Source organism: Sciurus vulgaris (genome assembly GCF_902686455.1).
Source record: "Sciurus vulgaris genome assembly, chromosome: 3".
Lineage (NCBI taxonomy): Eukaryota > Metazoa > Chordata > Mammalia > Rodentia > Sciuridae > Sciurus > Sciurus vulgaris.
This window is the reverse complement of record NC_136463.1, coordinates 52,011,904-52,027,211: the sequence shown is the minus strand read 5'-3', so window position 1 is coordinate 52,027,211 and position 15,308 is coordinate 52,011,904. Positions and strand designations below refer to the sequence as shown.

The 15,308-nt window shown below is 45.5% G+C and overlaps 1 protein-coding gene across 9 annotated transcripts in view; it reads right to left on the bottom strand.

The window, feature by feature from the left end:
- The window catches only part of GAS7 (growth arrest specific 7), a 229,584-nt gene that overhangs the window by 106,212 nt on the left and 108,064 nt on the right, over positions 1-15,308 (bottom strand). The window contains exon 1 of one of the 9 annotated variants that reach the window (XM_079134057.1): positions 13,070-15,303. The exons of 7 other annotated variants lie outside the window; for them this stretch is intronic. Coding sequence is in view for 1 of the 2 variants with exons in the window: in XM_079134065.1 (XP_078990191.1) it covers positions 13,070-13,093 (24 nt within the window). In the remaining variant the exon portion in view is untranslated. Of the gene's footprint in view, positions 1-13,069; positions 15,304-15,308 lie in introns of those variants that run through there. One more of the 9 variants, XM_079134065.1, reaches the window with a different exon arrangement.

Below are 15,308 nucleotides of genomic sequence, written 5' to 3'. Positions count from 1 at the left end.
AGAAAGTTCATGATCCAAAAGTGAAAAGACTGACCATCATTTCCACCAAGTCAAATTTTCCTGAGTTTAATGGAGTCAGATAAGACCAGCCCCCTTTCTTTGTTTCAAATGAATTGAAAACTATCAACCAAAATAGACCACATTCTCTGTAGGCCCTTGTCTTCCTTAGGATGAATCGTGTTGTCTTCTAGTGATAATTAATAAGAAAGAACATCTGGGTATGGCGATGACTCACTTTTTCTAAATGCTTCATAGTCATGAAGGGAAAAATTATTCACCAGCCTGTGCAGTCTCCAGGGTAGAGTCTCAAGGACTACCCTCCCCTGTCTCTTGGCTACATGATCAATTAGCCAACCAACAGCTGCTAACTGCCCTTTCCTGACTGCTGTGGAAGATGGAGGCAAGTATTATAGTAGGTCCTAACTTCTAAAATTTGGAAGATAAGTCACAAACAGAAGTGAAAAAAGAAATAACTATCAAAGCAGATTGTAACTAGTGCCAAGGGATAAGTCAGGAGACAATAAGAGCTTTCAGAATCTGGAGGAGGGCGGGTCACTGTTGGCTGGGAGGATCAAGGGAAGCTTGTCAGAAGATAAAGAATTGGCCTCAGAGCAGGGACACAAAAGAAGGGCTTGACCCTGGCACCAGGACATGATGCAAGAAGCAGAATAAGCTTTGGTAACTGATGAGATAAGGGGCCATGGGAAGAGGGAAAGTTGATTCCAGAGAGAATGAGAGGTGAGGACCAGGGACCCAGAGAGCCAGCCAGAGGCAGGGAACCAGGGCAAGGGGATGTGGTGGAGTGTGTTGGCTCTAGATCCATGCTCAAGGTGATCAGTGGGCAGTGGGGGTCAGTGTGGTCCATCAGCTGCACAGAGAAGGTGGTAAAATCCAACAGGTCTACTCAGAGTTCATAAGAAAATCAAGGAGAGAGATGAACTTGAGACACGTTTTCACCTAAGTAGTGGGAGAATAAACTCACTCCTGATGCTCCTGGGGCCAATGCCTCCCTCTTCTGTGACCTGTTATTCCATGTAGAACTCCCTGGGCCGGGTCTTCATCCTTTCCCTCTTGCACCTGGCCCAGTTTCTGACATTCAGGGACCACATGGGGAATGATGTGGTTGTTGAGAATCAGTCGCAGAAGCTAAACCAAGAAATGAGTAGTTCATCATTTCCAAGAAAATGCTGATATGGGGAGAGTGTGTCCCCTGTTTATCTTGGAAAGAGGACTATGGAGGGGAGATGGGCATGCAACTGACTACAGACACACAGGAGCTAGAGAGCAGAGCAGGTGGGCCCAAAGAGAAGTAAGATATCAAAATGCCATTATAAAAGAAGGCAAGAAAGAGGTCAGGCCATCAGTGGTGGCTGCTCCAGGTCCAGGGATGGGCTGAGCAGATGGCTCCTGTGAGGGCCGATCACTTTCTATCATGGTAGAATCCAAAGACCCTTGTAAAATGTCTTCATATGGTGCTCCATTTAAAAAAGCTCTTAATAGCCCCAATTCTAAGGGATTCCCAAACTTCAGTCATTCACATTTCACTGTCACAACATGCCCCATCACTGTGCAATAGCAGCACTATGATTTAATTCTTTTCCATGCTGGGGATTAATTTTTTTTCCCAGGGCCTTGCACATGCTAAGCATATGCTCTAGCACTGAGCCACATCCCCAGCCTACTCGATATTTTTTTTTTAACTGACTTACATCCAACTTAAATCTAGCCTGGCCCTAAGTAATAATATTTATGAAATCTCACATCTGATTTGGTTGTTTTATTTTTTTTTCTGTTGCACAATAAAATAAATATCTCATAAAAATAGTGATCTCAACATGAGCTAAAATTACCTTGTGGATTCTTAGTTGTCAACTAGGCACACTTTGAGAAACACTGCTTCAGACTATGCACAAAAGCACTGTGTGGCATCCTCAAAACAATTTTCAGGGTTCCCAAGAATCTGGGATTCCAGGGAATCCCAGAAAACCAAACTTGAATTCCCTGCAGTACACCCAGCCACAACAGTAGGAACATGGTCCCTGGAGTGTGCATCTGAATCATTACTGAAAAGTTAAGGGGGACAATAAAGGAAAATGCAGAAGATTCGCATGGTGAGGGACAAGGACTGAATGAAGCTCAGTGGTAGACTGCTTGCTCGGCATGTATAAGGCCCTAGGTTCCATCCCTAGCAACAACAACAACAACAACACACACACACACACACACACACACACACACACACGAGTTCTCCACCTGATAGGGTAAGGAGCTAGGGGCAAGGAGCATCAAATACCAGCCTCAGGACACCTCTGTCAATATGCTATCATGTTGTTAAACTAGGAACAAGAAGAAAAGGGAAAAGAAAAAATTCACTCAATCTTAAAAAAAAAAAAAAAAAATACAGTCTAAATCTGAGAAAAACACCCAGGAACCATCAGATCAGTGGAGTGAATGGAGGCAAGTTCATGGAACAGAGATTAGTTGTAAGAAAGGAAACTCAGCGCCTTCACCTCCTCCGTCCCTGAGTTGAGATGCACTGCTTGCCTTCGCCACCTTGGAGAAGCCAGCCCTCCCGACGGGCACAGGGGCAGTCTCAGAGCTGCCGACCCTCCCCTCTGCCCATCCAGGTACAGCAATTCCCCAGGAACAGGTGAGCTGGCATGGGAGGATGCCAGGGGCTCGGGAGAGGTGACCACCATTCTGAGGAGGACGACTCCCACACATCAGAGCAGGAAGAGGCCTGGTGCAGAGCTCCTTGGAATTATGAGTTCTCTCATACTCCACTGACTTAGAACATCAGAGAAGCAGTTAGGAAAATGGCAGAGCTCCCGGTGAAAGCCAACTGGAAATAGGAACTGGATGGAGAGATGCGTGTATCATGGGACTGACAGGTAAATGACTGTGACGGTGAGCTGACCTTCCCCAAGTGGACAGAGGGTCAAGGTCAGTGGGAGTCCACACATTCTGTCTGTTGGCATATGCCATGTCTCCAAAGAAAAAAGGGGACAAAGAGTACAACTGGGGAAAGGAAACACCATCCAGAGGACTCCACCATCCAGTGGAACAGCACAGCTCAGGGAATAATTCAGAAGAACCTTGGAAACTGACAGAATGCAAGAATTTGTGACCTCTTTGAAAGAGGAACAGAAAATTAGAATGGAAAAACACAGTCGAAATAAAAAGGGATGACCTACAGAAGCAAATGGATGAGGTAAGGATTATATAAAAACTGCTCACTTAAATGCACAAATGAAACTTGGGGCGGAGGGGTGTAGCTCAGAGGTAGGGCTCCTGCCTAGCATGCACAAAGCCCTAACTGCATTTCCTGCCAGAACAAAAGGGGGGTGAAATTAGTGACTTACAGAGCAAATGGTAAAAGTTCCCTAAATTGCAAAGAACAAAAGTGAAGAAGTAAAAAGATAGTAGATATTTAAGAAGTGTTTCATTAGAAAAGACCAGAAAAAAAAAAAAAAATCAATTGCAAAGAAAACAAGTGACCAAAAGCCATGCACACAAAGAAGTCAAGAGTAAAGGTTACCTAGGAAATCAAATGTTCCTCAGACTTCTCCTCTACCCTGATAACAATGGGAAAGATCTTCACACCAGAATGAAGGCAGGGACTTTGTTTCCCTTGCTGCTGTATCAGTGCCCACATCAGGGACTGGGACTGTCCCTTGGCAAGTGTTGGAAAGTGCTCAAAGTCAAATCTCTGTGAGGTCAAGCCTTAAAGGCCAAAGTTATTCCTTTGTTGCTGTGAGTGATTGATAAATAGTTGTTGAATACTTGAGTCTATTTAATGGAATGACTACCCAATTCTAGCACAAAAAATAAAGCCAATTAATATCATATATACATATATACAAACACATATGTATACATACATATAAACGTATATATAGTATTTCATTTACTTGCTTTCACACACACACACACACACACACACACACACACACACACACACACACACACATGCTGATGGAACAAACTAAGTTGCAAAGATGAGCTTCTCCAAAAGGTTTGTGATCCAAAATGTACATATCCACCAAGTTGTATTACTATTTCATGTATTAACCAGGTGCAGTGGCACATGCCTGTAATCTCAGTGATGCAGGAGGCTGCAGCAGGAGGATCACAAGTTTGAGGGCAGCCTCAGCTGTTTAGCAAGACCCTGTTTCAAAGTAAAAAATTAAAAAGGGCTGGGGCTGGGGATGTGGCTCAGTGGTAGTAGAGTGCCCCTGGGTTCAATCCCCAGTGCTGCACACCAAACCAAAAGCAACACAACCATGTTTTAAAGAAATAGGAAGGCTCTCTTGGGCATGCAAGGGAAGACACCACCCACTTAGCCTCCAGGCACTGCTAGATAAATCAACATCCAGAAGATGACAAGGGGGAAGTAACTATGTATATACATCTGTGAGTCATTTCTTGCTCAGTGCAGATAATGAACTCCCAGCTCACTCGGAAGCCCAGCTAGAGGTGTGCTATCTGGTGGGTTCTCTAGCTCAGGGGTAAAGCGTGGTGCCCCAATGTTTCATTCACCTCCACTCTTGCCCCCATCCATCCCAGAACCAGGATCGGGATAGGTGTCCTTCCTGACCATTGGCCAGTGCATGAAGCCTTGAGTCACAGGTGAGGAGCAGGCTGAACTGATGCTGCCCTTTCTGCCCAGGCACATGCCAACAACAATGGGAGACTTCCAGCTTTGGGGACACTATGCTGGAAGAATCAACAAAACATAAGTCTCTGCTTCCTGCCTCCACCAAACCAAAGCTGTGCTAAGACAAGGACCATAGTAACCATTTTCTTTGTCGAAAAACTTAAGTAATGACTTTCTGCATGTTTAAAATTCTATTAGATTACCAAGTTCTTTTTTTTTTTTCTTCTTAAATCAGGGAAGACTAATAAACCACCCAATGGCTGGTGCTTTGTGTTCTCAAATTCTTTTTTTAATTATCTTCCAAGAATTGTTCTCCTTTAGAAATCAGATATGCAGTATGATTTCAACTATGGAAAATAATGCTCTCCCATCCCAAACAAAGCACTAAGGAAAGACACAAAAATGTTAATAAAGGTTATCTTTGAACTGTGGGATTCCTCTCATTACTTTAATTATTTTACCACATTTAAATTTTTTCTTCATTTAAACATTTTTTTTAGTTATTTCTTTTTTCGTACCAGGGATTAAACTCAGGGGTGCTTATCAACTGAGCAACATCCCTGGGCCTTTTTATTTTTTATTTTGAGACAGGGTCTCACTAAATTGCTTAGGGTCTCATTAAGTTGCTGAGGCTGGCTTTGAACTTTTGATTCTCCTGCCTCAGCCTCCTGAGCCACTGGGATTATAGGCATGTGCCATCACACCCAGCTTTAGTTAAAAAAAAATATTTCTTTTTTGGTGGTGTGGGGGATTGAACCCAAGGCCTTTCAAATACTAGACAATCACTCTACCAACTAAGCTACCTTCCCACCCCTAAAATGAGTTCTTAAAATTATTTTTACAACTAAGTAATTTCCACCTCCCAAAATCAGCATATACAATTCTAAGTATATGTAATCACAGTTATGGAGAAAAATATATGCAGCACTTAAAAAAAAAAAAGAAAAAAAGGAATCTCCCCATTTTTCTTACTTCTGCTTTTCTGTATTTTCTCAGTTTTCTACAATGAGCATATTAATTTTAATGCATTTTAAAATCCTTAACTTATTTTCTATTATGAGCTCATGCATGAACATAGCCTTATTAAAAATATTTAAATAATGCTCATAAATTCCCCTTTGACATGTCTCATCTCACTTGCCAGCTCCTAAAATGATTGTTATTTATTAGATTAGGGTTTGCTGAATGGTTAGAAGACTGAGAATGCTTTATCTTTAAAGAAAACAAAAACAAAATGAGTGAAGATAAAGAACTTTCTCAACCAATGCAAAGCTGACTTGAAGAAAACAAGATGGAAGGGGTCTTGGAGACCCCTCGATTCTACATCAATATTTTAGAGTTGAGGAAACTAAGACCCAGAGACAGAGGTTGGACACCAGATCTCCTCAGTCCCAAGGCAAAGTCCCCTCCTTCCTGCCCTTTGGCTGCTCTAAACCTTGGTGTAAGTGTCACCATCGTGGCTAGAAGACAAGCTTGTGGTCAGACAGCACAGCAGAAGCCAAACCCTCAAAGGCCGCTCCTAAGTTGCCCTCAACATTGCTCTGGGAAAGGTGACCCCTCCATCCAATCCTGTCTGCTGAACACCAGCCACTTCCCATCTGTTTGCAGCCCTGTGGAGGGAGGAGGCCCAGGGAGGAAACATCTGCGTACACAGAGGAGTGAAGTCACTAACCCAGTTGATTTTCCCTTTTGGCAGATCCTCTTCTGCCTGTTTTTTTCCAACTCATTGAGATGCAAAGCTCCATTCAAACAAGTGGGCCTGAAGGATTCCAGAGCCTTCTAGAAACCCATAGCCTCTATTCTGCTACAAGGATCACCAACACGAGGTATGCATGGGGGCTGGGGTGAGGACAGGGATAAAAACAGAAGACAGAGTCCTATAAACCACTTGGTTGACCACAGACATCTATCCGTTTGCCCCCAAGCCCAGCTTCTCACCTCTAGCCAGGCATAGGGAAAAAAAAAATCACCGCACAACTTACCAGTCACTTAACGTTGGGCAAGTCGCTTCACCTCGATGAACTTCATCTGTTTTTCATTTCCACATACGAAAATGAAAAGACACCACCTAGTTCACAGAATTTTTATAAAGATTCAATAAGAGGGCAGATATGCTGGTAGATGTGTATCGCTTCACACAATGCTGTCCCATCCCTGTAAAGTACTGAACAACCTTTGAGAAAAGCCATCAGCTGAGGTCACCAAGGCTGTCACTCAGGTCACATGGGCTTCCCCATCAGTCTGTGCAGAACGCTCCAGAATCACACCATCTGACCCTCTGATGCAGGCTGATCAGAGGATCAAGAGGAAGGATGCATGAATGACAAAGCCAGAATTCAGAGAGCCACCAGAAGGGGCCAGCAACCCCGGGGACTGAAGACCACCACATCCATGGGGCTACGCCAGCCTCCAGAGCTGGCGGGCTGAAAGCAAACCAGAGTGAGAGACAAACACGTCCCTGGACCAAGTGCTGCAGACCATGCCGCCCGAGACCCTGCTGGGGGCCTGTCCATAGCTTTACTGGAACTCTCCTGCCCCGGAAAAGGACACCCCAAGAGAGCACTCCCTTCCCTTACTCCAAGCTCCTAAAAAGGAGAGACACTGGATAATAAGAAGAGGGCTAGGTTTCCCTTTTTTCTCCTCAAAGTCAATTGCCTGCATTTCACCACGAGATCTTATCTTTTGGTTGTTCTTTATTGCCAAAGTACAATTTTTTTTGTGGGCCAGGAATTTATTACAGAATAGCTGATTTGACCCTTGCAAAAACTCTGGGAGCCAGGCATGATGGTGCATGTATGTAATCCCCAGGGACTCAGGAGGCAAGGCAGAATTGCAAGATTGAGGCCAGCTTCATGGACTCAGCAAGACCCTGTCTCAAAATTAAAAAAATAAATAAATAAATAAAAAGGGCTGGGATATAGCTCAGTGGTACAGCATCCTTGGGTTTAATACCCAGTATGAGATGGGGACTGGGGGACCCTGGGAGGGAAGGACTTATTGTCATTTTATAATTGTGCTACTTAGAACCTGGCATTCTGTCTCCACGATCAGTACCAGTTCCTCCTCACCCCAGGCTGCCCCCCGCCCACCATACCTGAGGCTCTACTGCAGTGTCTAGGAATCTTCTGTCCAAAGGCAAACACTCCAGGGAGGAAGTTACACGGGAAACCACCACCAGCCAAACCCCTAATTATCAATCTGACACGGTAGAAGGTAACAGCTGGTTGTCAGCAGGGAGCCTCGTTAACTGATGAGAGAGGTCCCACAGGGGAGAAATGGGTTGTTCAAGAGGGTGGGTACCCAAAAAAAACATTTCCACAGCAAATAGCTCCGACCAGCCCCCTGGGGTGAAACAGCACCCTAGCAGGGTGTCTACTGAGCACCACACACTGAGAGGTTGCAAGCAGTTTTGTTCTGGGGGCTGGAAGAGCTGAGAGCTCCTGCAGGAAGTGCCTGCCCAGGCGGCCAGAGGGTTAGTGGCTCTGATAATCAGCTCAGGCTCAGGTGCCAGGGGCCTCCCTTCCAGCCTGAATGCTGGGAGACTGGGTTCAGCTCTCTGACACAGGAGACACCTCACTCTGCCTAGTGGTCCAGGCTTTCTGGAGTCACCTGGGCACCAAGGGTGATGGCAGAGGGAGATCAGAAGGAACCAAATAGTAGACTTAAGCCCTGCCCATGTTTTTATCTACTTCACACTGTAAGGGGTCTTGGATACTTACATGTTATCAGACACCCCCAAATAACAAATGAATTAAATAAGCCAGGGGTACAAGATCTTCAATGACTTGGTTGGAGTCTGAAAAATAAGCTTTTCCAGGGTCTTTGGCTCTCCAAGTAAATATGTTCGGAAAAGACTGGCTTTGTTGGCTCACACAGATGGTCCGCTAAAGTAATCAAAGCCTTCAGCAGGAGAGGCAGCTGGAGGAAGCCAAGTGGCTACCCATGAAACAGCGGTCTGAGTTACCACAGCTGGATTTGATATGGACATATGCGATTGGCTCTTGTCTGCATGTTTTAAAGAATTGGTCTAATATTTCTACCTAAGTTGGGCATACAGTGGTGCATCCCTGTAATTCCAGCAACTCTGGAATCTGAGACAGGAGGTTTGCCAACCTGGGCTACTTAGTGAGACCCTAAGCAACTCAGTGAGACCCTGGGATTCACTAAGAGGAATGGGGATGGGGCTCAGTGGTGGAACATCCATGGGTTCAATCTCCAGCACAACTGAAGGGGGCAGGGGAGAAACTTTATAATTTTGCCAAAAAAAAAAAAAAAATTCATCAAAAGATCCCCAACTCCTGAATGCAGGCCATCATTGATAAATTTGAGCAGACAACTGGGACCCTCTTGTGATTCAGTTCCTTGTTTCCATGGGACAGCAGCCCAGGGCAGCTGAAGGTACCAGCTTGTTCATGATTACAGTTGGAATATGTCCCCCAAAGTCCACAAGTGGAAAACTTAATCCCTAATGTCGTTCTTGAGAGGTGATTCAGTCAGAGCCCCGGTGGATGGTGAATGGTGTTATCAATGGGACTGGGACAGTCATTTAAAGAGCGGGCTTGTCATAAAGCAAGCCTGGCCCCTTGTGCTTGCTGGTTCTTTTGTGTTCTTGCCTTTCTGCCTTCCACCATGGCAAGGAGGTCCTCAGGGGATTCTGGTGGCACGTTCAAACTTCCCAACCTCCAGAGCTATGAAGCAAAAGAATTTTTTTTTTCCCCCTTTATAAACGACCCTGGGATATTTGGTTACAGAACACAAAATGGAGTAAGACGTTCTTCAGTGTTTTTCAGGGGAATCCACAGATGGAAGTGCTGCATATCCAAAAAGGGCCTAAGGTTTGCTGAGATCCTATAGGATGGGATGGTCCTCCTGCCTCTCAGGGTGCGCAGGGCGTGGAGGTGAGACCCTTCACTCCTGCTCTTTGGCTCGGGAGTCTTGCCTCTCTTCCCTTCTGGCACTTAAAAGGACAGAAAATGACCAACACTGGCATTCTTTCCACAGTAGGTGTATCAGAACAGAGGTTCTCAAACTCCAGCAAGCGTCCAAGGTAGAACACATACCCATGGGCCCCGCCCTTAGGTTTCTGAATCTTAAAATTCTGTGTGGGTCCAATAATTTATATTTCTAATAAGTTCCCCAAAGATGCAGGTTTAGGTACCACATTTTGAGCACCACAGTTTTCAAGGAGAAAGGAAAGAAGGAAGAAAGTCTGTTCTGTTCTAAATCTACCTCTGAACTTAGGATATTAATCTGTAGGAAACTGATTCCTTTTAGAAAGGAATAAACTAATACTTTTTTGGAAACCATAGCCCTGCTACTTTCCTTCTTTCCATGGACATGGATGCAGGAAATTTTTCACTTTTTCCCTCTCCATAAGAAAAAGATTCCAAATGAAATGAAAAATGGCAACTATCCCACTACTGGTGTCAGGGCTGGCGATTAGCAGAGATGGGTGGGGACTGTGGCTAAGTGGAAAACTCACTACTCGTCATCGGCATACTGTGGCCAAGAGGAACGGTAGGCTGTGTTGCCAGAGCTCCTCACTTTTGCAAGAGAAGCTGGAAAGTTGGATTTTTCATGTGAAATATTATGATTTTAAGACGTTGGCAACCAACTCAAAAAATTTTAAATAAAATCATAGGCAAGAAAACACAAATAAAACAACAACAACAAAAACAATCTGCACTTATTTTACTCACAGAACACCAGCCTGCAACCATTGGATTTAACTGCTGTGTACCATCTGAAGAGGAAATTCCCTGGTTTTAAAGAATTAAATGCCATTTTCCTGGAGTATCGGTGAATGAGAAAGTTTACCCCATGTCATCCAGCTTTGGGGCCAGGACTTCTTACTGTCAACACCTGGTAGATGCATTTGGATGCTAGTTTCAGGGCTACCTGTGCACACTTTCCAGGAACTGCAAACTGTGGCCATCTGGCTCCCTTGCTGAGGTGTGCTCCCCCAGTCTGGACTTCACCTTCCTAGGAAGGGAAGCCCGGGACAAGGATTCTGGGGCAGAAGGGACCCCGGAAAGTCAGTCCAACTCCGTCACTGGTGAGAAGGTTCAGAAGGGCTCAGGAGCATGTGAGGGGCAGAAACTGGTTAGGCAGGAGCACTAGACCACCAGAAGGGGAAGGAGGCAGAGAAAGTGATGGGGGTGGGGAAGCCTCACCTGGAGCAGGAACTTGGGATGGAGGAGACAGTGGGCCAGGTGAGACAGCCTGGGGGAGGACAGACACACATCACAGACTGACAGTGAGATGGCACAGTTGCGGTAAGTAGAGATTCACATGGGAAGAAAGACTGAGCACCTAGAGGCTAGCACCCTGGGGTCTGGTGGGAAGGCGGGTTGGATATTGGCCTCACAGGAAGTGTGAGGAATCTACAGCTAAAAAAAAACTGAGGGGCCCAGGAGTAGGTGATCTGGGGCCACAGGGTGGTGTGGCAGTTGCTGCAAGAATCATAGACATCCCCTCACTCTGCCCACAGGTTGCCAGCCTCCAACAGCTGCTGGCCTCTAACAGTCCCTGGCCTCTGGGAGAAGGGACTACTGCCTCCCCATCCCCAAAGCCCCAGCCTCCCAGCTGGCCCACTTGCCCCTGTTTGTGCTGCCATAGTAGCTTCTCAAAATGATGCTGCATCTGATTCCCCAGCCTCCTGAAAACCCTCCCTCTTCTTTCTAAGGGACCAAGGTTTCCCTGGAAAGGAAATCAACAGTCATCTCCAGAGAGAGTTTGGGCTCATCCAAGGCCAGCAGTTTTCGAACTTAAAACAAAAAAAAAATTTTTTTGAAAGTCTGATTCATGCTATAAAGCACATTTGACCTCAAGACCTAAAATTTACACAACACAAATGGTTCAGGTAATCAACACTGGTTCTTGCCACATGGGGTGCACTTGGACGTTATTTTTCATGCTCTTTGATGCTGACTACATGCACTTTGTGGCTCAGGACTCAAGTTCCAATCTCCTTTTATAGGATCCTCTCCTTTGCCTCTAGTTCTATTAAAAAATCCCATAAAGGATTCCTTTATTACACTTTCCTTGACTCACCCAGGTAGAAAGGGCATTCTTCCAATTCTGAATCTCCCAGCCCCCGTGGACCATGTAGCACTCAAAGACACTTAGATTATAATCACAACTTTTCTGACTTCAAGAACAGGGCCCAAGCCTTTGGATCCAACACACTTAAAATACTTGCTGAATGTCTGATGTTATAGAAGAAGATGGCCAAATGTGATATTCCAATGATGATACAATTGTGCTGCATTCACACCTCACAAAGAGACCCAGTCTAAAGAGAACCCTCCCTCACTCAGCATCCTCTGATGGTGGTATCACACTCTCCCCCAGATGCAGGAGAATAGAGCCAAGGCTTGACACTTATGGGATGCTTCGTGGTTAACAAATCATGCCGCCATCAGACACATGATGCCCCATGATGACCCGCACACAGTCCTTGATAGGTTCACGATGGTTGTGAACTGCCTTGCACCAATGCTGGAGTAAGGTATTTAGCACACTTCATGGTTTGGCAGGGAAGTCAAGCCTCAGAGAAGTTGACAAAATTTCCACACAGGTAGAAAGTATCCGAATCCACACAAATCCAAGTTCTCTAGACTTGAACTTCCATCCTTTTTCCAGAAACCTTCTGGGTCTCGTTACATAATCTCATGTTCATCACATTCCCCCAACTCTCGACACCAGAGAGGAACCTCTCCCAGGATGCAAACACTTCCTGTTTGCATCTCCTTTAACTGAGGTGTAAGCCTCCACTCCCCCAACCTCACAGCAGAATATGTACAAACATGGCACCTACGAGTAAGCCAGAAGATCCTGTGGACCTCCTGGTTCCCAGTCCTTCAGTCTCCCTGAATGGCTGTGTGACATAAGGCAGATTATGTCACCTCTCTGGGGTTCTGACTCTCCTGGAGCCTGAGAAAGCTGCATCTACTGATTCCTAAAGACTTTTCCAGGTTTATTCTGAGAACTATACCATATCCTTCGGAGCCATTTGGTCCCTACAGGGACTGGTCACACTAAGGAATTAAGAAAAAGCAAATCTGAAGTGAAGATCTGAAACAATAAATGGAAGTAAGTCCAAGGAAATCAGGAACAATTCACTGGGCGCATCTTAGACATTCCCTGGCCCAAGTTGCTTTCTGTTCTTTGCAGAGCCCTGGGTCATCATGCTACACAGGCTCTGCAGGCATACAGGGGAGACGCATGGAGGAAACAGAAGAGTCACCTGAGTCCCTCTGAAGCACAGCCAAACCCTAGCCCAGCACCGGGCTATCCGAGGAAGACTTCTCCATCCACAGGAGTGCCTGGTCACTTTGTGCTCAACCCGCTCTGATTAGTTTTGAGCATCTGTACCAAAGATAACCAGCCCTGTCCTGGGCTCTCACTCACCTCAGCCCTGCAGTCCGTCCTCATGCAAAGCTGACACGCTGGTCATTTTCTGCCACTGTCTCCACATCCCCTGCTTCCCAGTGGCATCGGCTAATTCACTGTGCAAAGCAGCATTTATATATAGAAAGTTGCAACCACGCAGGTTAGCATTAAAATAGAGACTTGACGTTGCCGTGGCAACCAAACAAATGATATTCAAAATGAAAGAGAAGTATTCTGCAATTGGAAAAGCATGTCCACAGCCTTCCAGGACAGCTGGGCCCCTTCCCCTGAGGGTGGGTGGGAAGGCCTCCAGAGGAGGACTTCGTCCTGATGAATCGCCTCCTCCCCATTAAGTCACCGGCTCTGGTTCCAGCTGCGGACACCATCCCCTGCACAAGCTCCTTCCTAAAGCCAGCTCCTGCCTGGGGTGGACCCAAGGCCAAGGCAATTAAAGGAGTGTGATGATCCTGACTAGGTATATCAATTTGCAAAAGTTCTACTCTTTAAGTACCACAGCAGGGCAGTCTGTGGCCCTGGTGACATTACTAAGAATGAAACAAAGGTAGCCTTCTGTCACTGCCTGCAGTAAGCAAAGAGTCAAGAGGCCACTGGTCAGCTGAGTAACATTTAGCAGGCTATTTAACCTCTCTGAGCCTGAGGCTTACAATAAGTAGGGGTGGGGGTGGGGAGAAGCAGTCTAGTACCTTCCGCCTCTATGACAGTAGAAAGCACATCTTTTCCTCCGTCACTTCCTCTGTTTAATGTTCCTCTTGGACACTGCTGAATCCCCCTGCACCCCACCCAGTACAGCATAGAAGCTGCTTGTTCCCAGGTCCAGCATAGGGAATCACTGTCACTTCTGTTCAGTACAAAACATCAAAGGATCCTAGTCATCCAGGAGCCACCAAGAGTCCTGGACAACTCTGAGCCTTTCTGAGGCTCGAGTACAGATTTTGACATCACGTGGCATCTAGAGTGACTTAAATAAAAAAGACCAACAATACCAAGTTCCAGCAAGGATCTAGAACAACTGGAACTCTTTCTTACATATGACGGGCGGGAAAGCAAAAGGGCCCAGCTGCTCCATCATACTCCACACATACTATATGACCAGTCATCCATTACTAGGTATCTACTCAAAAGAAATGACAACAGAGTCTGCCTAAAGACTTAGAGGTGAGCCTTCAGAGCAGGGGCTATAGTATTTATTTATTTGGTACTGGGGTTTATACCCAGGGGTACTTTACCTCTGAGCTATACCCCAAGTCCTTTTTATTTATTTATTTTATATTTTGAGACAGGGCCTTGTTAATTTGCTGAGGTTGGCTCAAACTTGAGATCCTCCTGCCTGAAACTCCTAAATCACTTGGATTACAGGCATGTACCACCAGGCCTGGCTATAGTTTGGATTTTACATGCCCCTCAAAGGTCCAAGTTTTAGGGGCTTGGTCTCTAGCCCAGGGTGCTACTGAGAGGCGTTAAGAGGTCCTCTGGTCATTGGGGGTGTGTCCTTGAAGGAGATGGTGGGACCCCAGTCCCCCTCCCCCTCCTCCTTTTCTTGCACACCAACTTTGAGGTGAGCATCTTTGCTGTACTACTTACTCCTGGCCATGATGTGCTACTTTACCACAGGACCAAAAGCAATGGGGCCAACCACGACCGAAACCTCCAAAACTATGAACCAAAATAAAGCTTTCCTCTCTTTGGTTGACTATCTCACTCAGACATTTGTTCTGGTGAGGGAAAACTGATCAACACAGTAGCTTGAGTCATAATGGTCCCCAACCAGAAACCATTCAAAGATGATCAACAGGGAATAATGAGCCCACCATGGAATACCATACAGTGGAACACTAATTTGCAATAATTAGCATACTACTGATACATGCAACCACTTGAATTCATCTCAAAAGTACAATATAGCGGGAAGCCAATCTCAGAAGGTTGCAGACTGTATGATTCCATTTCTAAGACAAAATCAGAAAGACAAAACCAGAGGTTATGCACCAGGGGTTTGGGTGGGGAAGGGTGTGAATGCAAAGCAATAACATAAGGGAAGTTTTGGGGTGATGGAACTTCTGCATCTTGCTGCAGGGGTGGCTACACGAATCTATATATGTGATAAAATTCATAGAACTGTATGCCAAAAAAAGTCAACGTTACTGTATGACAATTGAAGAAATAAATGTTACTTTCACTTTGGAGAAAAAAAAAATAACCACAGATGATGATACTTACAAGAATATTCAGTTCAAAC